We start from the raw sequence: 22,302 nt of genomic DNA on the forward strand, positions 1-22,302 counted from the left end.
CTGGCTGCCTTTCTCCATCAATCTGGGGTTTTTTCCTGGTTATCACCTCTTTATCGGTTCATTATTTTTGTTCATTCCCCACCCAGCGCTAATTACCTGCTAAATGACTAATAAGATAAGAGAGGATGCCATGTGTCCTGAGTGTTTCAAACCTGATTATTGCTGAGCTTGTTCTTACAAACACGAACATCTAGAATTTTACATGCTTTAAAAACAAAGTATCAGATTTTAAAAGAAGCACAAACAAAATTTTCATTGAGCTGCAATCTTACATGTAATCTATAAACAAACATCACCTTTACCCCCCTTCCACCCCTTAGATTCTGGACACTGAATTGAGGAAACTTCAAAGTTCTATTCAGGAAACTACACAATCCTTTGATGAAATTGTGACAAGGCTCTTTGAGAAAAAAGTCAACTCAGAAATGGTTATATACCAGGTGAGCGTCTGCATGTATTCACCAGTGCTACTTCCTTACAAACTACAGTCTGACTGTTCCTTTTTGAAACCTTTTCCCAGGAAGAACTCAAAATAACTAACCTCCTTTACTCACTACTTTTGGATGAAGAGCTGAGCACAAGAGAAGCTGGGCTCCATCACTACCTTAATAAAAAGAGGAAGGAAAAGGTAAAAATAATTTTTGGAATTTGACAAAGTACCTGCTTCTTAATGGAATCTGTCTAACACTCTACAGTAATTCTCTCTAAAATCTCTCCTCTTACTGAATAAGCCACCAAATACATAGCTACCCCGGTACATAAAAGGTAAGGTAAAAGGCCCCTGGACGGTTAAGTCTAGTCAAAGGCGACTGTGGGGCTGCAGCGCTCATCTCGCTTCAGGCCAAGGGAGCCGGTGCTTGTCCACAGACAGCTTTTTGGGCCATGTGGCCAGCATGACTAAACCACAATGTAACACCATGACGGAAGCCAGAGTGCACGGAAACGCTGTTTACCTTCCTGCCACAGCGGTATCTATTTATCTACTTGCACTGGTGTGCTTTTGAACTACTAGGTTGGCAGAAGCTGGGACAGAGCAACATCAACTCACCCTGTTGCGCTGATTTGAACCGCTGACCACCTGATCAGCAAGTGCAAAAGACTCAGTGTTTTAGACCACAGCGCCACCCGTGTCCCTTTTTTACCCCTGGTTCTGTGCATGTTGATGGCAATTTAGTATCTGTGTGAGAATATCTTGAGTTTCAAGGACAAGGGGCTAATTTTTCTGGGATCGGTTGTATGTACATTATTGCTCACTTAACTTTTTCTGTTCCAAAAGTAGTCAATCATATCTACTTTTTTTGGTGTAGGTAATATCTAATGAAGCAGTTAAGACGTCCAGAGCAGAAGTGGACGCCCACAGAGAAGCCTATGACATCTTAGTTGTTGAAGACAAAGTAAGAACCTTAAAACCAGATCTCCAAACTGTTCAGCTGAAGCTGTAGGATTAAAACTCACAAACTCTGTTGAGATTACTTGGACTAAACTAATTTTACATTCAAGTAATCCAACTCAATTAAGTTGTCGATCACATGTAGATGTTCCATTCCTATGCAGAAATGGTCTGTTTTATAAGCAGTACTAGTGTTTTGATACTAAACTGCCATTGTAGTATTTTGTGAGTAAATGGAAATATATATGCCTAGATATTTGTGAAAAAATTCATGAGCTAAGACCTAAATAGCTAGAGATTGCGTGGTCTTGGCTGGTTTTCACCTGGTATTTCTTCTTATTCTCTCCACCATTCTTTGCATAAGACTCTATTTATAAAGCACCACCAGTGTATTTGACATTCTAAAATGTGTAAGAGGACAGCTCCCTATTAGTTTGTTTGTTTTAATTAAGCTTGCTGTTATAAAAATGAAATGTGAGGGCAATGTTGGCCTGAGATAAAAGAAATAAAGTGTTAAAATTATGCCTCTTCCCTACACTTTAACTGACTCATAAAGCTGGAGGTTGAGCTCAGGATTTGGGCACTGCTTCAGACTGATAGTAAGGTAAAGGTGAACAGTTAGCCTTGCTTTATGCCAGCCAGCACCTGGGCCTCAGGTTCCCCACATCTTGTTTATAGCATATTGCAAAGCTGCCTTGGTGAATGCCTAGATTCTGTTAATAACACTATATATTCTACTAAAAAGTCAGCTTCTATACTCTGCAGCTCGCTCTATGCAGATTCTCAACTCCTTCAGTGTTTTCTATAGATCTTTCTCATGCAGGATGGTGCATACTAACACTGTTAAACTCAGTCCAGACTGACATAAGGTTGTGCTTTCCTCTTCACTGTTAGCTTATGGAACGTGGGTTTAGAAAGGAATTTTCAGATCTTCCCACTCATCATATTGATCAGCTATTCAAACTTTACAAACGTCGACCAAGGTAAACTTTCGTGTTGATCCTAACCTTTTCCTGGAGCTCATTGGTTTTTTTGTTACAGTACAAAGGAAAATACTTTTCCATGGCTGGCAGTGTTTTATTAGAAACAGTATAAATTGCTTTCAAAACCAGCAAATAGAACAGGATAGTAATAAAGCCAGAACCATTATTCTAAACGATCAGCTTACATTGTTCATCTTGGCAAACAAATAGTTCTTGGCTGAATTGGCATCTTTTTCCTTATTAAACTCAGTTCCATGCGGTTTTTCCCACATTATAGCTTGAGAATCTGTGAAGCTCAGCAGTGGCTAACCTGTGACTCTCTAATATTTTTGGGCTTCAACTCTTTCCAGTCTGTGCGAGCACGGACAGTGGTTAGGGATTACCACTCCAACAACTTGTTTTCAGTGGTGTATTATTGTGGTTTTGAATAACTCTAAGGACCTCCTTGACTTTCCCTTTCAGCTTTCCTTTTATCAGTCTCCTCATTTTGGGGAAGTTTCCTCTTTTGAAGTCAAAATGTGACTGTATGTATTGGACTTTCTTGGCCATTGTCCACTTTCATCTATGTTAAATATGATAGGAACATGGACACTGTTCCCAGTTAGTTCAACACATACATTATACTTCAAGTCCTGGGTGTCATTTACAATTAAGTCACTAAGCCTCAAGCTATGAAGGTGAGCAGTCCATACTGCCATCCCATTGCTCCATGGAAAGGAATGTAGGCTCTACCGCTGGTCAATACAGTGGTGCCTCGCAAGACGAAAAGAATCCGTTCCGCGATTCTCTTCGTCTAGCGGTTTTTTCGTCTTGCGAAGCAAGCCCATTGACGGCTTAGCGGATTAGCGCTATTAGCGGCTTAGCGGCTTTTAGCGGCTTAGCGGATCAGCTGATAAGCGGCTTAGCGGCTTAGAAAAAGGGGGGGAAAGGGAAAAAAACCCGCAGGAACTCGCAAGACATTTTCGTCTTGCGAAGCAAGCCCATAGGGAAATTCGTTTTGCGAAGCGCCTCCAAAATGGAAAACCCTTTTGTCTAGCGGGTTTTCCGTCTTGCGAGGCGTTCATCTTGCGGGGCACCACTGTATGTGGAACTGTAAAAGTAAGCAAGTAAACAAGAAAGTAGCCAGTAATACCTACAAACTTCACAAAAGAAATACAGCTAGAAACAAAGTGATCTTAATGACAAGCATCCTTATTCTGAATGCATAAGCAACCTGTAGCAGAATCCTTATTTGTCTGCTCTGTTCCATGGCGGAAGAGCTCTCAGGGCGAAGGTTCCAGCGGATTCTGCTAACCCCTATGGTGAACGGCCAGGCTCTGCAGAGGCTTTAAAGGCTGCTCTTGCCCATTTAATGAAGGGCATTGACGAAATGGATGAACCTGAAAACAAACCTGAGGGTCTTGACCTTCCCAACTGGGAACGTTTCTGTGAAGCTCGGCGAGCCAAGGTGGAAAGTGAACAGATGGTAGGAAAAGTTATTTGTACTGTGCTTTGAAAAATATTTTCATAGTTGAACAACATTTTGGTAATCTGATCTGAACTGAATGTTATACCAGGGGTCAGAGTTCCACAGTACTCACCTGGTAGGAAATGTATGGACAGGCTCTAATGATCCCACAAGGCAAGAAGCTCCTTTTTTATTCCTTTCTAGGCTTTGTATGCAGAGAATACATGTGCCAAGTCATCAGCATCACAACATCCTAAACACTCCAATAACAGTGGTTTAGTATGCTATGCTCTCAAGCTATATTACAAACACACGCCACTTTTAGCCCTCAGGCTCCCAAAGTAGTGTGCAGCATCACAGTACAACAAAGGATACAATCACAAGATAAGGGGATGAGGATAAAAGAAAGCCTTCCCAAGCTCATGAGCACTCTCAGCAATCCTACATCCCACACACTAGAAACCTGAACAGACTACAAGAGATACTAAACATGTTTACCACAGTTAGAGGAATTAAGTGATACTCTTACTTCTGAAAGCATCCCAAAGTATTAAGTTTAAGCCATCAAAAGGCTGCAAGATGCTTGCAGTTCTGCTAAATAAATTGGATCATAAATTCTGACTCTTGGCAAAGAAAAGGTTGAGTAGTAATGTGAACATGTTCTGCCACCCTGTTTGCTTAGGTGAAGCAAAAAGCACTGATACTTGCAGAAATGCAGACTTTCCTTCAGAAGAGGACTGAAGATGATGAGAGGCTACGGAATGACATTGAGCAAGTTTTTGCTGAGCTCAATCTGTAAGCTTGCTTTTTCCTTTTATGTTTACTGACATTGTAGTATTACAGCCTTAACAAAGAAAAGCTACACTGCAGTCAGTTCCACTGACTCCTATTGCTTAGTTTGCTTTAAAAAATATTCTATGCTAAGGCTAACTATGTAACTAATGCCACACCTAGTTTGGTCCTTGGAAGGGTTAATACTCATTTTTAGCTACTAAGGTTCATAAGGTGCTGTTATGATTAATTCCTCCTTTAAATTCATTTTCAGGTCCAGACTAACCAATACGCTGAGTGCTTAGACTGCAATCTTATACCCATCTTGGAGTAAACACAGTTATTTCTGAGTAGACATGTATAGGAATATACATTTGTAATATTGCTGGGAGTATTCCAAATACATTTGCCATAGTGTGATTTACAACTATATATACCAGTTACTGAACAAAGTTTTTTTCCTTTGCAATTGTAGGCTTCGAGAGCAGAAGATGACATTTCAGCTAGATCTGATGGTCCAGTTTCTTTTCAAGCAAGGACAAGTAGAACTAGAGGGTACCAATTTAATACCAGATTACAGAGATGCTATTCTTATCAGCAGGACCATAATTGAAGAGCTGAACAGCGTAATCCGGGTAACTGGTCTTGTTTCAAAACTGAGTCTGTACAGATTTGCACTGAAATCCTAAATGGTGTATGCTGCACCCATGTAGTGTAAATAATATCTCTGCTTTTCCCGTCTTGTAGCCATTAATAGGGTAAGCCTTAATAGTGGGCGAGTGACTCAAAAGCCAACACATTTAATAAATGCACAAAAAGGACCCTTCATTGGAATGTGGCTGCAGTTTCTGTTTTCTCTCATTACAGCTGGGATTTTAGAAATCCAGTTGATAAGTTCTTTCAGAAGTAAATAATAAAGCTATATATGGAGTTAATTTCTCTCCTACCCTGCACCCCCAGGCTCAAGGAGAAAGGAAAGTTGCCAGCATGGTGGAAAGCAAAGATTTCCGTAAAGGGATATTTCAGCTGGAATGGGAACATAAAAAAATGCGGATGCAAGTGGATGATCTGAACCAAAAGGCTCGAGATATTCAAAAGCTGAATGTTACCAAACATCATCAGATTGTAAGTTACCGCTCCACTGATTTTACTATAAATTGAATCAACTGTATGTTTCAGGAAAGTGATTTTTAATCAGTTGTTTATCATCTTTCATTAATTGGTGCATCTAAGAGTTCCACTCTATATGAAGTATGGTGTTAGTCCAGTGACATCTTACCCCAGGAATGGTGTTTGTGACTGGTATTTTGTGCATGTTCATTATTACTTCATAACTTTAGTATTGACATGCTACCTAAGTAAGAACTACTTTGTATGAGAAACCAAAAGATTTGGGCAGTATGCAAAGTCCTAACACACTATTGAAGAATACTTACATAAAGGGATTCAGTTTGCATTGGGCAGCAAGGTTTAATGTCTGGAGCATCAACTATGTTAGCTTGATTTCTCTCTGCTTTTAATCCCAGTTCTTAAATGCATTAAACTATGACAGCCGAGTGAATCATGAAGTCTCAATAATGGAAGGAACGCTCAATTTTCTAGATAAGGTAAGCTCCCTTTGGAAATATGTGTATGGAGTGTCTGCCTATTTGACACACCCACCTTTAGCTCAAAAGTATACAACCACCCTCACCATCCTTAGTTTTGGCACTACTTCCTTCTGGGTTTTGCCAGTGCCATTAAATAAATCTAATTTGCTTCCTTCTCTATTCTCTTCTTCAGTGTACAATCACTACCACCATCCAAAAAATCTGCCCTGTCTCCTATTACTATGTGCAGAGCTAGGCATATGTTGTCCAATTGTAAAAGGATTTTCTCATGCTTTCTTCTCCAACTGCTGTATACACCTACACAGCTTCTTGCTTCCAGTTTATTTGTGTGGTAACACTTTGTGTTATACCAATATTTTTTATTAATAAATATAAACAATTTAATAGTTTGGGGATGAAGAAAACTGTAAAGAGCTGCAAACATTTCAACACTTCCATGGTAGCTAGCCCCACTGGCCCCAGTAAGATTTGCTTCAGTAAGGGCATAAGATAGGATGAATCATCTTCAGTACTGAATATACATATTTCAAAGTTAAGTCTGTTAAAATGAGTGGGACTTAACAAGTTTGTACACAAATACTTTAGAATCCTGATCTTCAAGTTCTAAATGTTTTTACCCGCTTCCTCACCATCTTTTTATATTCCTGCTTTTCATGTAGAACTTTAATTTTTGTGTTAGTTTCATGCTATCAATATTGGATGCGTGTTTTAATGATAGTATTATTGTTGCTGTTTTATGCAATATATGAATGCAATTTACTTTGAGCTCTTATGTTAGCCACTTTGCCTGCAGCGGGGAAAGCTTGCAAAAAAATGTATGCTAAATACCCAAATCTATTTTACCAAGGAAATAAAACTTGTTTTAGCAACTTTTCACTTAACAGTTCTCAAGCAACTTCTATGTTTGCTTATGTTTAAATGACCAGGTTCACAAGAAAAATGTACAACAATGTGAGACTGTCATGAAAGAGCTGGAGAAGCAAATTAGTGTGAAAGACGTAGCAAACCGAAAACTTAGCAAGGAATTACAAGAAATGCTTGTAATTGTGTCAGAAAGGCGGCACATTAATGAGGCTACTGGTGAGTCACATTTGAAGGATTACCAGGTTATTTGACGTCCTCTAACACAAAGTTTAATCCACTGTTCATATCATTTTTCTCTCTCCTGAACTTCATCCTACAACACTCGTACCAGTGTATATGTTATTAAAAGCATACAAATCAATCATAGAATGGTGGAAAAGTAACATATGAATCAGGAGTGTGAGACAAGATCTTAAAGGCATCACTAATTGCTATGACACTGATAAACTGTGCCCCAATTTTTTCCAAGATTATTTTGGGTTGTTTCTATGACGAAGTAATAGATTACACTACTCAATATAGCCAACTTGATATTCATCAGGATGCAAAGGAAATAAGTATTTTATCAAATGCAAAACTGATGTTTCCATCAGGAGAATGAGAACTGTTTCAATGCTATTCCCGCAATGCTCCCCTTTAAACATATGAAGAAAGCAAATCATATGGATCAGTTTGTCAATCTGCTGCACATTCTATATGACCAGACACATTCTATTTTTATTTTATTTTTACAGACTCGGAGCTGCTTAATCAAAGGGTTTCTAAAGAGCATTACGAGGACATTGTGCAGAGACAGCAGCTTGTGGATCTTGCAAAAGCACAGGCACAGGAGTTGTCAATCCTTCAAGCTGAAGTGGAGAGACTGAGAATGAGAACATTCCCAGCTTTCTTTGATGTGCAAGAGTTTTAGCAAGGTGATTCGTCCGCAACTAGAAGCAATAAATTTCTCTTGTGTTAAATAAAAAAGTGGGTTTTTCCTAAGCACATTTAAGATAGCTTTAGATATTACATTGCAACTCGTTTTGATTCTCAAAAGACATATTATTCACTATGTATTTTACAATGGAATAAAAAAAGAAAAGAAATACCTATATTTTATTGTGCTTGTTGTGATGGTGAAACCTCTGAGGCTTGCCAGGATTCAAAGACAGTTATCTAAAGCACAATACAGGCAGTGGGCCAAATGTTGTGCAGTGGGGATATGAACTTTAAATAAAGAAGTGTGTGAAAGAAAGTAGGACTGAGTGAAAACTTCAGCTAAGATGCAGGAAAAGCAGACTGCACCACCTGTAGAAAGGAAAGTGGATTGGCAAAATTATAGGAAAGGAGGAGCAGAGGGTTAGGAAGTTATAAACCACAACAGGCTACTGGACTTTTAAAATTGCAGCAGTGTAAGTGTGGCAGTTGTCTTCTATTCTAACAGCAGCTTTAAGACCTAAAGGGGCATTGAGAATCAAGGATAATGGGATGGGGGCTGAGTTTCACATACTGATTGAACTAATCGGGTACTTTTTGCAGCAGTCTTTTAATATTTAAGATTCAAGGATTCACAACAGTCCAGCAATGCAACTCAAAAGCCAAATTTAAACTTTGAAAATATTTATCTTCTGATGTGTTAAGAATGAAATAGAAACACTCGTATCATGCATCTGTAAAGTCTTCTTCTGTTCTAATGTAATGTAACAGTTTATCATCTAATCCAAAATTGTCTATCAATTGAGTGAGACTTAATTTCCTGCTATCTGTAGACAAGGATGACTGTAGCTCATATAGCATTGCTTGGGAACTGCACCGCCATTTTGATATTAGAGACCGCAACTCTGTTGGGTTATTCTGAAAGAGGAAAAGACAAAAAAGCTGAAGTTGTTTGGTAATATCCCAGTATTGATTTAACAAACAAGCATACATCACATTTGACAAGTTCTCTCCCTTTTCCAAATCTACAATATTTGAAAACTTAAGTGCTACACTCTCAACAATTCTAAAAAAAAAAAAAAAATTAAAAGATTCAAGTGGAAAATTTACCTAAAAGAATGGCATTTTAGAATTATGTTTTATCAATCTTTGGTATCTAGTTACTTTCCATATTGGACATTAGCCTCATTTTGCAGCATTTGCTTGAAGAACTACTTCCTATTTACACAGAACCATCAATGTACATAGAGAGCTTCACTTGTTCCATCAGCACAAGTACTTTTCTCTGTGCAACTGAACCTCCCTTCCCATGCCCCTAAATCTCTTCTGGGTTCTCCCCCAACCCACTGGAGCAGATCTGGGGAAGGCACTTGAGGGTAGAGAAAGGGCGGGGGGAATTCTATTGCACAGAAGGAAATCCTTGGGCTAGCAGAAAAAATGCTATGGATACTGTGCAGAACTGAATCACTGAAGGCAATTGACTTAAGTGTCCATTGATTTCAATGAGTCTACTCCAAGTATGATTAACATTAAATTATCACCTTCATAATTTTACAGAGCTAAAATGAGATATAATTTTTATTCAGGATAAGTCACAAAGGAAGAAAGACAGCAGGAGCGACACAAGGACTTGCACATAAACTTGCACATAAACAAGACTTGCAGAGAAGTGCATTTTTTTGGTATCAGCATCCTGTGTCTACAATAAGTCATTTCTATGGTTGATGATGGCTACACTGCAAAATGCCAGATAGGAGCAGCATTTGGGTTAATGTAGTACTTCGCTTAATTACAGTACTAGAATTAAAAGAGAACTAAGGAAATATTGGAACACACATTTCCTTGCAGTACTTGCTTATTTCTAAAAGCTCTCAATAGGGCTAAAACAAAATGAACATTTTCAAATAAATACATTTTCAAGAACATTTTAGCGTCTCACCTTTGATCTGTACATTTTGACGAGTTTAAGTCTTCGAAGAAATTCCTCCTTTTCCTGAATCTTCTTTGCTAACATTCTCTTTTCATCCAATAGTTCCTGTTGCCTGCAATTTGTTTCTGACCGAACTTCTGGAGAGCTTTGTACAGCTTCACTACATCCAGTATATTTCAATACACAGAGCTCTCTCTCTTGCAAAGCACTTTTCAAACACACGGTGGCATCAGGAACTTTTTCTAAATGTTCACCCTCATTTTGTGACTTAGAACATGTCTCTCCTTTAGATAAAGCCCTTCCTTCACAAGGACTACCGTTGTTTTCATCATCTATTTTAAGACGCTTTGCAACAGTGAAAGCTGAATGAAAGGACCGTCTTGCTTTCTTCAACCGTTCTCTTAGAGTTGCACTCATTGGCTAAAGTGAATGTAATATGGGAGTAGTAAGAACAAAGGGGTTTTTTTTGTTAATAACAATGGTATATTGAAACAAAAAACAAGCTACCTGCATGAACCGATTTTTGTTTTGTTTTATATATGCATGCATATACACATAACAGGCAAAAACAACAACACCCTAATGTTATCTATTATACAGTGGTGCCCCGCAAGACGGAAAACCCGCTAGACGAAAGGGTTTTCCGTTTTGGAGGTGCTTCGCAAAACGAATTTCCTATGGGCTTGCTTCGCAAGACGAAAATGTCTTGCGAGTTCCTGCGGTTTTTCCCCCCCTCCCCCCCTTTTTCTAAGCCGCTTATCTGCTTATCCGCTAAACTGATAAGCCGCTAATAGCGCTAATCCGCTAATCCGTCAATGGGCTTGCTTCGCAAGACGAAAAAACCGCTAGGATTAATTTCGTCTTGCGAGGCACCACTGTACCAAGCTTCCTCAAACTGCCCTGCAGATGTTTTTTGAGACTACAATTCCCATCATCCCTGACCACTGGTCCTGCTAGCTAGGGATCATGGGAGTTGTAAAAAAAAAAAAACAACAACATCTGGACGACCGAGTTTGAGGAAGCCTGTATTATATATATCTTTCTTACTTTAAGCTTGGGGTCAAATTTTGTACCAAGATTTCTTTCTCTCATTTGCAGAAACCTCCAAAGATTCAGTGACATAACACCAGTTTAGGAGCAGGTAGGAGGGAGAGACATAATAAAAGCTACACACCTGTTTCCCTGAGCTGCTGCTGCTCTGAGCAGATGTCTCGCAGTTCTTTGGAGTGGAGCATAGCAGTGTAGATTTGTTTAATACAGGCATTTCCATTTTCAAAATGCACTCAGTTGCTGGGGATAGAAAGAAACCCCTCAAAAGGCAGGTCTCATATTTACATTTAAGACACCATTGTTTTTATTCCACTCAGCCTACAATTTCTCAAAATTGGAAAACTCAGTTCGTGAGCAATTGGGATATGCTTTGATATTAAAACCTTCACTGGTGGCTATGCTTAAAGGCCTCCCCACCCCCCATGCAAGACTTCTATAACCATCATATGGCAGAAATTCAACAGGCAAGGTATTCCATTTCATGAAGAAACAGATGGTACAAGGAACACATCTGTTGCATTTCTGCTAAATGAATTAACGGTATATTATTATTATTATTATTACTACTACTACTACTACTGAAGGAAAATAAGGACAGGTGACCCCACCTAGGCCCGAAGTCACCCCAGGCCTCAAAACCAAAAGGCTACACTATTACTGTTACTATGAAAGGACTCCTAGCCTCCTCAATAAGAGACAGTAAGAGCTGTTCGACAGTGGAATTTGCTGCCAAGGAGTGTGGTGGAGTCTCCTTCTTTGGAGGTCTTTAAGCGGAGGCTTGACGACCATATGTCAGGAGTGCTCTGATGGTGTTTCCTGCTTGGCAGGGGGTTGGACTCGACGGCCCTTGTGGTCTCTTCCAACTCTATGATTCTATGATTCAATGGCCGTTTGCCTTTGCTGGGCGGAGAGTGGTCTGACTACTGACTCCCAGAACTGACGCGAACCGTCGACTCGTCAACCGACAGCGAAACTGCCCACCGAAAACCCGCGCGCCGTCCTAGGCATCGGGGCCCCGCCCCTTTGAGAAACGGTTATACTCCTCTGCCCCGCCCATGCGCAGGCACACCAACTCCTTACCTCAGAGATGATAACGTCAAGTCCGAGGAGCGGGCGAGAGGGAAACACATCTGCTCAAAAACTCCCGCTCTGAGGGAAGCAGAGGAAGCGGCAGGCAAGGGCAAATCTCGTCTCGCGGTCTCCCGGCGCCTGCGCTCTCTTCTCAGCAAGGGGGCGGGCCGGTGTAGGGCGGAATCGCCGTCTTATAGCGAGGGGAGCTGAGCAGGAAAGTCCTTCCTGTACAGGCTTACTCGGAGGAAAGTCCTATAGGGTTCAGTAGGGCTTACTCCTAGGAAAGTGAATGTTACGGTTTGCAGCCTTACGAAGAAAAACTCTCTTGATACCGGCCGGGCTTCCTTCTGAAGTAAACATGCGCGGGACGGCGTTGGAAGGAAATCACCTCAGAAATCAAATACGCCGTGTTGTTTTGTTTGTTTTTTGTAACTCGCTGAATTTTCCACAGAAAATATGATTCAGGAATAAACAACGGGGGGCGAGGGCGGGCTGCCAACGGTGTCGTTTGGATGCTGCGAAAAACTTGTATGCTTGACACACAATAAGCACCTGTCTTCTCCCACCCTCCAATGTTGGTTGGGTAAATTGTCCCTTTTGGAAACGTTATAAAACCACAATGTTTTTTTTATGCAACAACAAAAGAGAGTAGGCACAAGGATGTATAAAGTCACTGATTCGCAGGGAGCAAATGAATAAGGAGGTGCTTGCTATTTGCACGTGCTTCTTCTGGGAACGATGCAGCTGTGATTTTGTCAAAAATAGCCGAACCCAAATTTCCTATCTTAAGGAATTGCCTAAGAGTCAGACTTGAAGGTGTTTGCATTTATTATTATTATTAATATTAATTATTAATTATTTTGAACAAGGTAGAATAGGAAAAAGGGCTTTAAAAACTGGTGATAGCTGCTTTAGGCGACTATTTGCCTTAAAAGTGAGGTAAAAATAAAACTGGAACAACAGTTTTATTGTGCACTTAACTTTATTGCTTGTTCACTTTAAAAAAAATATAGGAGCAAGATAATTTACCTTTTCTAGATACTTGTATGGTGCTAAATGAAGCTGAGCAGCAGTTCTGTGAATATTTACCTGAAACGTGGAATTATGTGAGATTTACTTCAGAGTAAACCACTGTTAGAAACTGATACACGAAAGCTAGGAGCTAAATGGCACCTTAAATCTCTTTTTTATAACAACAATACAAAGCTGGAAATGAATGAACTGCATATAAAATCTTATATTTTTCACATGGTCTAGTCTTCATCTGAAGACTGCAACAAACAAACAAACAAACACAAAGCCATACTTCCCCTGCCTGCCCCCCTGATATTCTTAGGAGGGTCCCTTCTCCAGTCCTCAGAGAATGGCTGGAAGTGGGAAGGCAGAAAAGGGTCTTTCATTCATTCAGTGACACTTTTAATCTGAAATACTAGGAGCAGTACTGCTTCCAGAGGTCAGAAACTGCTCGCATTAATGAAATTCCCTGTCGCAAAAAGCGCCTAGAATAATGGGAGTTTCAAACACGAGTAAACAGCCTACAGTCAGGGATGGTCGTTCTTGAAATTGTTACTCAACATCAACATGAGTGAGTCACTCTCCGACATCATGCCAGTTTAATGGGACAGGAATTCATTATCAAACCTGTCTGTAACATGTTTATTGTATTATATAAGCACCACCTTATTGATCAATTAAGCTTTCATTTCAACAGCAGGGTTCAAACATTGCACAATCCATTCTATATTCTGTGAAGAGCACTTATAATAGTAATTGTGCTAATATTTGACGTATGTAGTGAACACTAGAGTTGGGGCAGGAGGTGATCAAGTTGACCTCTCCAGTTGCTTCCCTAAGTCATTTGTCATATTGCATAGTTCAGTTGAACCTATTACCAGGCAGGAAATCCAGAACCTTCCTGTAAATTCCTGATGATGCCATTGTTACTCACCCTACTTAGGAAATACGTCTCAGTTTGCATCTCAAGAGATTTTCTACATTATATTGTTGATGTAGCTGAAAGCCAAACAGTTATGATTTACCCTGACAGACAAAGGACACTATGCAGTCATATTTCTATAGCCTGGAGCATTAAGGTGGAGAAGCCTATGCAGTTACCTGGTGTTGCAGAATTTCCTTAGCCGTTCCCATTCCAGTATGGGCTTACGGTATATGGTTGTGGTTTTGCTAGTTGAATAACACTTGCTATTTGAACATTTTCTTATTTGTAAATTGCTATGCAACCTGGGCCACAGTCATGAATATGCTGTAGCAAAGATCACTTTGATCAGTGGTCATTTCCTGTCCCACCCTTGGTTCTTAGCCATGTGGTGTGGGTGTGGGCCTCTCCTATTGTGGTGGCGAAGTGAAGGTGAAATCTACCTCTCCCTATGCTATCTTTGTACTTGCCAGCTTTTGTAAAACATATCAAGATGCTCTCTTTTCTTTTAAGGGATATACTTTTTGCCAAATTAATTTGCTTTATATATGTGTGTGTGTACACACACATGTACACACCTATCACAGCTAATGAGGAATGCTATTTTGCAAAATCCACTTGTCACCAACTTCTTATTCCTTGCATTTACCCAGTTTTGAAGGTCCTTGCTGCTCTTCCTTCATTTTATCATTGTTGCTGCTTAACTTGCCACTGTATTTGCAGCTTAAGTTTTGGGCAATACTTCATATGGCTGATGTCTAAGGAAAACTCATGGTTCTGAAACAAGAACTCGTGGTTTTTTAATTAAATAAAAATACAATTAAAAACCATACACACATAGCACAGCACATGACAATGGCAGGCGGCAAAATAATTCAGTAGTTCGCCAAGACCCTCAGCAGTTTTCAAGTGGGTTCATAGAGTGAAAGGATTGGAAACCACTAATAAAGAGTCTTATTGTGCTTTAAAGACTAACCATTTTTAAAATACAGAATAAGCTTTAGTGGACAAGAGTCCAGCCACTCAGTACATGATTTCATTGAAAACTTTGCTTAATGGAATTGGTTTGCCCATACATATGCCCTTTTTCAAGTTTATGCCTGCAGTTTTTAAAAACTCCATCATTATGCAGCTGTACATTGAAGATTGCACAGCTCACATTGTTGCAACAATAGTACTGAGGCTTCCTTTGAACACTTTATTGTATGCACTTGCTTTTTATTACAGGGCTGGTACTAAATGCTACATGTCAGATCAAAGTAATGAAAGCCCGGATGCTATTTCAATGGGACTGTCTGGAGATTTTTATCTGACAATGCAAAGGGAAATGAATGAAGTGCAAAGTCCCCATTAATCTAGTTTGCTAGCAGAACATCTCAGAAGAAACTTGGGGTTGTATCCATTGCCTCCCCCAAAATTTTGCAGATGTAGACAGTGTTTAAAGCAGGATTATGAACGACTGCCCTGATTGCATTATGAACGCAAATTGTTATGAATGCACAATAAAAGGGATGTCAAGGGGGACTTGAGGATGTTTGTGTCATCACCAGTGACTGTTGTGAAATAATCACTGTGTTAATTTTGCATACTTTTAAATAAACTTTATTATTTTAAAAAACAATTGCCAAGCGTAAAGTGTTGTCTTCCAGGACAAATGCATGTACAGGTGTCAAATCTTAGATAGAGTTATTCACATGGCATCAAAACAGACTTGGAAAATCTTTTACATTGCAGATTATTTTACATATATTTAATTGCATGTATTAAAGCTTTCATTTAATGGTCACAGGCTCTTACAGAGGGACGCAGCTAGCCCTCTGACCAGTGCCACCTAATAGATTGCATGGCTGTTCTTTTTTCTCTTTCATACTGAGGCAGGGCTTTGCACTCTTATAAAATCCTCTGTTGGAGTATACAACTAGGTCACAGCTGTGTTGGCAGGTTTTTACCAACACAATATGTGTGGCACAGTGAGACGTTGAAAGCCTTAATTCCTAACCTCTCCTACCCAAGGAAGGCCACCTGTGCCTTGGTGAAGTCTTATGCTTAATCTGCCAACCAGGCAAGGTGAGGTTCCCATTTCCAGCAGTTGCGCAGAATCTGCTGGGTGGTTCCACCACAGCCCCCATGCCATGGACATGGCTTACATCACCTTCCATGTGCCTCTATTTTTCCTTTTACTTTGTACCCATCCCTTGCCCAAGTTGTGAGTGTAGCAAACAGTGTAAATGTATTTGCAACCCCCTGGGTGCTACCACAGGGAAGGGGAAATCATGCCCATCTTCAGCCAATTTGGACAGCTTTAAAAAAACCATTCCCAGTCCCCAATCTGCCAAGCAGGGTGGGAGGAGCACACTTCCCTCCCAGCCTGAAGCCGAGCCATGTGGGGTGAGGCTTTATTATACGCCTTATCAAATTTTGTGAGATGTGGAGATTGTGTGTCCCAGAAGATTTAGGTCTCCCTACTCTCATGATGTTGGGACGTGGGTGGCGCCTAGGGCTTGCCGATCGAAAGGTCGGCGGTTCGAATCCCCGCGGCGGGGTGCGCTCCCGTCGTTTGGTCCCAGCGCCTGCCAACCTAGCAGTTCGAAAGCACCCCCGGGTGCAAGTAGATAAATAGGGACCGCTTACTAGCGGGAAGGTAAACGGCGTTTCCGTGTGCTGCGCTGGCTCACCAGATGCAGCTTTGTCACGCTGGCCACGTGACCCGGAAGTGTCTCCGGACAGCGCTGGCCCCCGGCCTCTTGAGTGAGATGGGCGCACCAACCCCAGAGTCTGTCAAGACTGGCCCGTACGGGCAGGGGTACCTTTACCTTTGCTCTCATGATGGCTAGGAATTACCAGCTACCATGAGATTACCCCAGCATGTCATGAATGCCTCCTGGCCAGATTTCACCCAAGAAGTGTGACAATTACATAGCTGTCAAGTGTCCCTTATTTGAAGGGACAGTCCCTTATTCCAGCGCCATGTCCCGCTGCTGTCCCTTATTGACGGATGTCCCTTAAATGTCCCTTAAATTTCAAATGAAGCAGCTACTCTCCCTCCCTCCCTGCCAGCCAGGGAGGAGGGAGGCTCCAACTGTGTTGCTTGGCTGTGTTGCTCACCCAATAAGAAGTCTAAGAATGACTGGGGGGTGGAGCTTGAATGCCTTGTGTGTGTGTGGCTAGTTAATGCAAGCTGAGGGGATTTTTGAATGCTGGACGCTATTTTGTTGCACATGCTGCTGCAAACTTTGCAGTGCAAAGCCAGGCCGGGGAGCCATCTTAAGTTGAGGCTGCATAGGCCTTGTGGTGCATGTGATTCAGATTCTGTTCAGTTGAACCTCTGGTTACAAAGTTGGTTGGACAGTGTTCTCGAAGCTACCAGCATGAGGTTGACCAGACTGCAGGAGGATAGGAAGACTGGAGTGCCTGGAACAGGTGAGGCTGCAGGTCCCTTATTTTCAAGGCTACTGGTCCCTTATTTTCAAATCTGTAAGTTGACAGCTATGCAATTAGCTGCAAAGATGGTAGATGGGGTGTTTGCTTTTCTTGCCCAGCAACCACCCCCTTCCTGACAGCTTATCCTTACAATTCAGGTTAGTTATCTTCTTTTGAGTTTCTTTTCTCTGTAATAGAGAACATAGCCAGACCTCTGAGGATTTATCATAAAGATTAGGAATAGGTTGCCTCTGGAGATTCACTCTTTACAAGAATAATTAGTTCATCTCAATCTAGCACCTCACAAAGCACTCAGCTTTGTGATGTTAAGCAAGCTTCAAAAGGGGAAAACACTGTTGGCTAGTAAATTAAACAAATTCTTCTAGAACTTGGCCCAGGTTATCCTTCACCAGCAAAACAGGGTATCTGCTACCTGCAGGTACAAGTTTAAAGACCATTGTAAGGCTGCCAGATTCCTAATGTCAAGCAATAATTAGAACCAAGCATCATGCAATTAAACCGTTCAGTAATGAAACTTGGCAGCCTTGGGCAATGCAACAATTTGAGTCTCAGATTTTAGGTGATGAAACACGTGCTCAGCTTCTAAACACGAGACCAGTTAGTCCCCGTTGCACTTGGTGGCCAAACACACAACTGACATTGACGCATCATGTACCTGCAGTACTGTTGCCAATCCTATAAAAAACCTTTGCCAATCTGGAGCCCGCCAGATGTTTCTAACTATAACTCTCATCAGTCCTCACCAGGATATGCTGTGGCTGATGGGAGTTGTAGTCCAAAACATCTGGAGGACACCAAGTTGATGAAGGGAGCAGTTAATATAGTTCCTACAACTTATGCTATGCAGTTCTATATTTAGAGATGGGAGTATCAGTTTGCTCAGTTGCCAGTTGAAATGTTACTTTTCTTTGGACTTTTCAATTGCTTAAACTTTTTGGTTAGGATAATTAATTATTTGATTTGAAATGCCACATAGCAGAGTTGTAGATTTGGCATTCCCAGTCCTCCCTTAGACGTATGTCTATATAGTATATTAGCGTTAACATGTGTTTGCCATTAGACACATAATTATTAAGTGTATTTTGCCATTGCATAAATAATTGTGAGGAGATGATGACTGGAAGAACTTGGAAAAAAATATAGGAACTTAGGCAAGATAGACATCTTTATAGCTGCTATTTGTCCAAGCCAGCTTAATTTGACATTTTCCTATTTCTTGAGTTTTAGAACTATTTCCATATATAGACCTTTATAATTCCTGTGTGCCAATTGCTTGTGCAAGGGTGAAGGATGAATTTGTTATGTCTATATTAGAAAAAAAGTATTGTTTATTTTGAGTAATTAATTTGCAAACCTGCAACTCTGTGGAATGCATTTAACTGATTGACAAGAGGAAGAGCTTCCTTTGGATTTTGGATCATTACAAGTGTATCATCAGCAAACACGTTGATTTTATATTCTCTGCTTCTTATTGTGATTAAGAGTCCATTCTTAATTGGTTGGCTAGAACCTCTTTTGCTATTACAAATAGCAGGGGTGACAGGGGACAACCCTGCCATGTGTCTATAAATGGGTCAATTTGAGGAGTATCAGAACTGTTGACTACTATGATTGCATGGGATTTGTGAAACGTAACTTAAGTCTGGTATTATTTGCTCCTGGGCACTTCCTGTTATTGATTGATTGATTGATTGATTGATTAGTGTGTGTAGGTACTATATTGATTGTAGTGATTCAGAGACATTTCCTTAAAACAGGGTTGTCCAACCAGTAGATTGCGATCTACCGTTAGATCCCCATCTGATCCTAGTAAATCGCGGGATCCTTATCTTGTACAAAAAGTTACAGGGGAAAGCTAAAAAACTCTGTGCAATCCTCTCCACAAAAAGCTCAGTACCGTATTTTTCGCTCTATAACACGCACCCGACCATAACACGCACGTAGTTTTTAGAGGAGGAAAATCCGTAGCCATGCCACCCGTAGGCATTCCCTCCATAACACGCACAGACATTTCCCCTTACTTTTTAGGAGGAAAAAAGTGAGTGTTATGGTGCAAAAAATACGGTAACTCTGGGCGATCCACTCCACGCACGCTCCTCCTCCCTCCAATGATGACAATGGGTAGATCACTGCCAGTTTTTTTATACTGGGAGTAGATCAGTCTCTTGGGAGTTGGACATGCCTGCCTTAAAAGAAACATTGGGATGGGAGTTTAGTAATGATGACTGGAGAATAATTTGAGAGGGTGGAGCCTGACTGGCTTTAGGGGCTCCAGCAGAAAACTTCTTGTTGTATCTGCTGACTAATGAAATCACTGTGTTAAGTCTGGCGTCAAGGTACTGAACCCAAACTTATTACAGGTACAGAAATGTCTGCGTGTGTACACAGAATGGGGGGAGAGCACCCTTTATTTTAACTTTCTTCATTGTTCCTACCTATCACCCCAATCTTGAAGTGGTGAGAGAATCCAGGGGTTCCAGCACTTACCCAGGGTTTGGTCGCCATGGAATGAAGGTCAGCAGAGATTGTGGTGGCTTTGGGCTATATGGTTTTGTTTGCACACATATACAACCCGAGTGTAAAATGGAAGGGCTCATAGAGTTAACATCTCAAAGTACAGTTTCTCCATTAGTTACAGCTTTAGATCCAGCAAGGAGCAAGCATGTCTCTGTCTCTCCCACTTCCAGCCCAGCTCTCTCTCACACTTACTATTGTTCTCCTACCTAGCAGCCAGGTGAAGCGGGGCGGGTGGGGGGGTGGGAAGGTCCACCTATTAGCCTAGAAGGCACCATCACTTATTTATAGTCTAGCTATTCTTTTGGGATGCTGATGAGGCCACTTAAGTGGCCAGATAAGGGCATTGTCCTACAAAGAAACTTGTTTGACTAGTTCATCAATAGAATCCGTCACTGGGATTCAAGAGTCCAATAATTGGAAGGGACTCAGGGCACCATCCAAAGTGACCCTGCAAACTAACATATACATTTCCCCAAGCAGTTACCCTAATACAGCACAATTTTGTATCTTATTTTTACAAATATGTTCATTTTCATTGACACTTCCCCTTAATATCTGCATGTCTGTGAACATAGGTTGGAGAACTCTATCATAAAATTGGGCTAAGCACAAATTTAAATGGAAGGCTGTGTTTTGGTTCTTATATTGTTTTGAAAAGTTCAAATTTCATAGATTCAGCTGTAAATGTGGATTGAATTGTATTTCTCATCCATCCCAACCAGGACAGCAAGCCCTGGGGAATTCAATGGAACTTACTTCTGAGTAGCTATGTATAGAATTACAATTTAAGAGACTGAAAAGGTAGGCTCAGGAGGTTTTTGGCTGCCACGTGAGAGGCAAGCACAAGGAAGTGAGTTTGTTGATGTTCTTCTTTCATGTCTCATCTTGCGCTGAGCAGCGTTCACAAGCATCTGCCCATGTGAATTCACTGCTAATATTTTATGCTTCTGGAATGTACCTTTTCATAAAGGACTGCCATTGTTTCAAGTCTGCACTTGGCAGATATGCCCCAGGAAAAACAGGTGCAGTCATGGCAAGCAAGAGCCAGCAGGAGAAAATGCAAGCCCTTTAGAGGGGAATAATCACCCAAGAAATCACAGTAGTCAGCCACACACATACCAAATACAAAAGGGAAAAAGAAAATAGGTGACTTTCCTACAATCCCTCAGAGGCGTCTGTCTGCATCTGAAGTTAAAAATTAATATAGTAAAAGTCTGCTTAACAATGCATTAATATTATATTAATTCTATCCATATATATTATATGAAAGGCTATGTTTCAAATAAAGCAATCACTTTTCCCCAAACTGTAACCAGCGCTGCTTAAATTAGGATTTAGTCTTAACCCTAGGGCTGTGTGTGTATTAGTGGCTTAAAATGAAGTGAAGTCATTTCCCCTTGCAGGATTTCAAGTCACACTTGCACGTTGTTGTGCAGAGAGGGCACAAATGTCTTCACAAGGTGCACATTACCTGATTTGTTTCTCCCCCCCCCCCCCACTCCTGCAGCACCACCATAAAGCTGTCATCCATGCATGCGCAAATGGTTGCCTCACATGTACACACCTCAGCTGAACCGCAAAGTGAATGTGGCTTATGTTTTCCTTTTCGTCTGAAGCTGGTTTGAGGGGAAATGCACCAATCAGTTGTGTTTCTCAGGAAACTACAGAATAGCTCTACCTCGCCGATTACATCATGTGTACATGGATTCCAAAGCCAGTAGTGGGAGTGCATAGAGTGAATGAGCACCCAGCTCAGAATCTGTTTGTCTATTAAAAACCTCTCTCTATATAAAAAAATCTTTAAAATGTCTCTTTCCCTTGTTTGTGAAATTGCCTGTAGCATAACGAGGCTTAGGATCTTGGCCCAAGAACTCTGAGTGACAGGAACAAGCAACAGCTCTCTGGCAAGATGATGGTGGTTTTTATATGGCCTCGTTATCAGCCAGGCTGTGGGCAGCCTTTTCAGTCTGAGGTCACCACTCCCACTTGGGGAAACTTCTGAGGGCTGCTTGCCAGTACTGGGTGGGGTCAGATGCAAAGGTAGGTGGAGCCATAAATGTGACTCTCACCTTTGTTCAGAAGGCTGTGTTTCACCCACCCACCCACCCACAAGTTGGCGATTCCTACACACGCACATATACCATACCTCCCAGAGTGTCCTATTTTAACTGGGACGTCCAGAATCACAGAAGCTGATCTCAGCTTCTGTTTGGGACCTGGAATGTCCCGATTTTGGGTCACCTGAAGATGCTCACTCTGGCACAAGTCAGCAGGATCACACCTGAACTCTGGCATGGCCCTGGTGACGAGCACTAGACCAGAAGGTGCACCCCTCCTGACGTCCCAATTTGGGGGGTGAAAATGTTGGACGGTATGA

General features: G+C 41.1%; 2 protein-coding genes across 4 annotated transcripts in view; one reads left to right on the forward strand and one right to left on the reverse strand.

Annotated features, from left to right (window-relative positions):
- The window catches only part of CFAP43 (cilia and flagella associated protein 43), a 46,122-nt gene extending 38,104 nt beyond the window's left edge, over window positions 1–8,018 (forward strand). The window contains exons 29-39 of the mRNA XM_081863375.1: window positions 321–440; window positions 521–628; window positions 1,308–1,394; window positions 2,285–2,373; window positions 3,631–3,838; window positions 4,503–4,615; window positions 5,067–5,226; window positions 5,552–5,716; window positions 6,118–6,198; window positions 7,128–7,281; window positions 7,800–8,018. Coding sequence (XP_081719501.1) covers window positions 321–440; window positions 521–628; window positions 1,308–1,394; window positions 2,285–2,373; window positions 3,631–3,838; window positions 4,503–4,615; window positions 5,067–5,226; window positions 5,552–5,716; window positions 6,118–6,198; window positions 7,128–7,281; window positions 7,800–7,975 — 1,461 coding nt within the window. The 3' untranslated portion in view covers window positions 7,976–8,018. The remainder of the gene's footprint in view (window positions 1–320; window positions 441–520; window positions 629–1,307; window positions 1,395–2,284; window positions 2,374–3,630; window positions 3,839–4,502; window positions 4,616–5,066; window positions 5,227–5,551; window positions 5,717–6,117; window positions 6,199–7,127; window positions 7,282–7,799) is intronic.
- A 553-nt stretch (window positions 8,019–8,571) lies between these two features.
- On the reverse strand, window positions 8,572–12,455 carry SFR1 (SWI5 dependent homologous recombination repair protein 1). Of its 3 annotated transcripts, none has more exons than XM_081863460.1 (4): window positions 12,041–12,455; window positions 11,085–11,200; window positions 9,920–10,330; window positions 8,572–8,898 (listed from the first exon to the last, which is right to left on the reverse strand). In XM_081863460.1, the coding sequence occupies exons 2-4, from the start codon at window positions 11,178–11,180 to the stop codon at window positions 8,707–8,709; spliced, it is 699 nt and encodes a 232-aa protein (XP_081719586.1). In that variant the 5' UTR covers window positions 11,181–11,200; window positions 12,041–12,455; the 3' UTR covers window positions 8,572–8,706. The 3 variants fall into 3 exon arrangements, with proteins under 3 accessions (XP_081719586.1, XP_081719587.1, XP_081719585.1); XM_081863461.1 differs by lacking the exon at window positions 12,041–12,455 and adding an exon at window positions 11,942–11,983; XM_081863459.1 differs by lacking the exon at window positions 12,041–12,455 and adding an exon at window positions 11,889–11,969.
- Window positions 12,456–22,302: the final 9,847 nt, after the last annotated feature.

This window comes from Podarcis erhardii (assembly GCF_964252035.2).
Source record: "Podarcis erhardii genome assembly, chromosome: 5".
In the NCBI taxonomy this organism is placed as follows: Eukaryota; Metazoa; Chordata; class Lepidosauria; order Squamata; family Lacertidae; genus Podarcis; species Podarcis erhardii.

Excerpts from the sequence above, each read along its gene's own strand:
- SFR1 (XM_081863460.1), bottom strand. The coding sequence starts at position 11,180 with ATGGAAATGCCTGTATTAAACAAATCTACACTGCTATGCTCCACTCCA. Across the intron at positions 10,331-11,084 it reads GCAGCAGCTCAGGGAAACAG|CCAATGAGTGCAACTCTAAG; the intron begins GTGTGTAGCTTT and ends CATTCACTTTAG. Across the intron at positions 8,899-9,919 it reads TCAAAATGTACAGATCAAAG|AATAACCCAACAGAGTTGCG; the intron begins GTGAGACGCTAA and ends TTCCTCTTTCAG.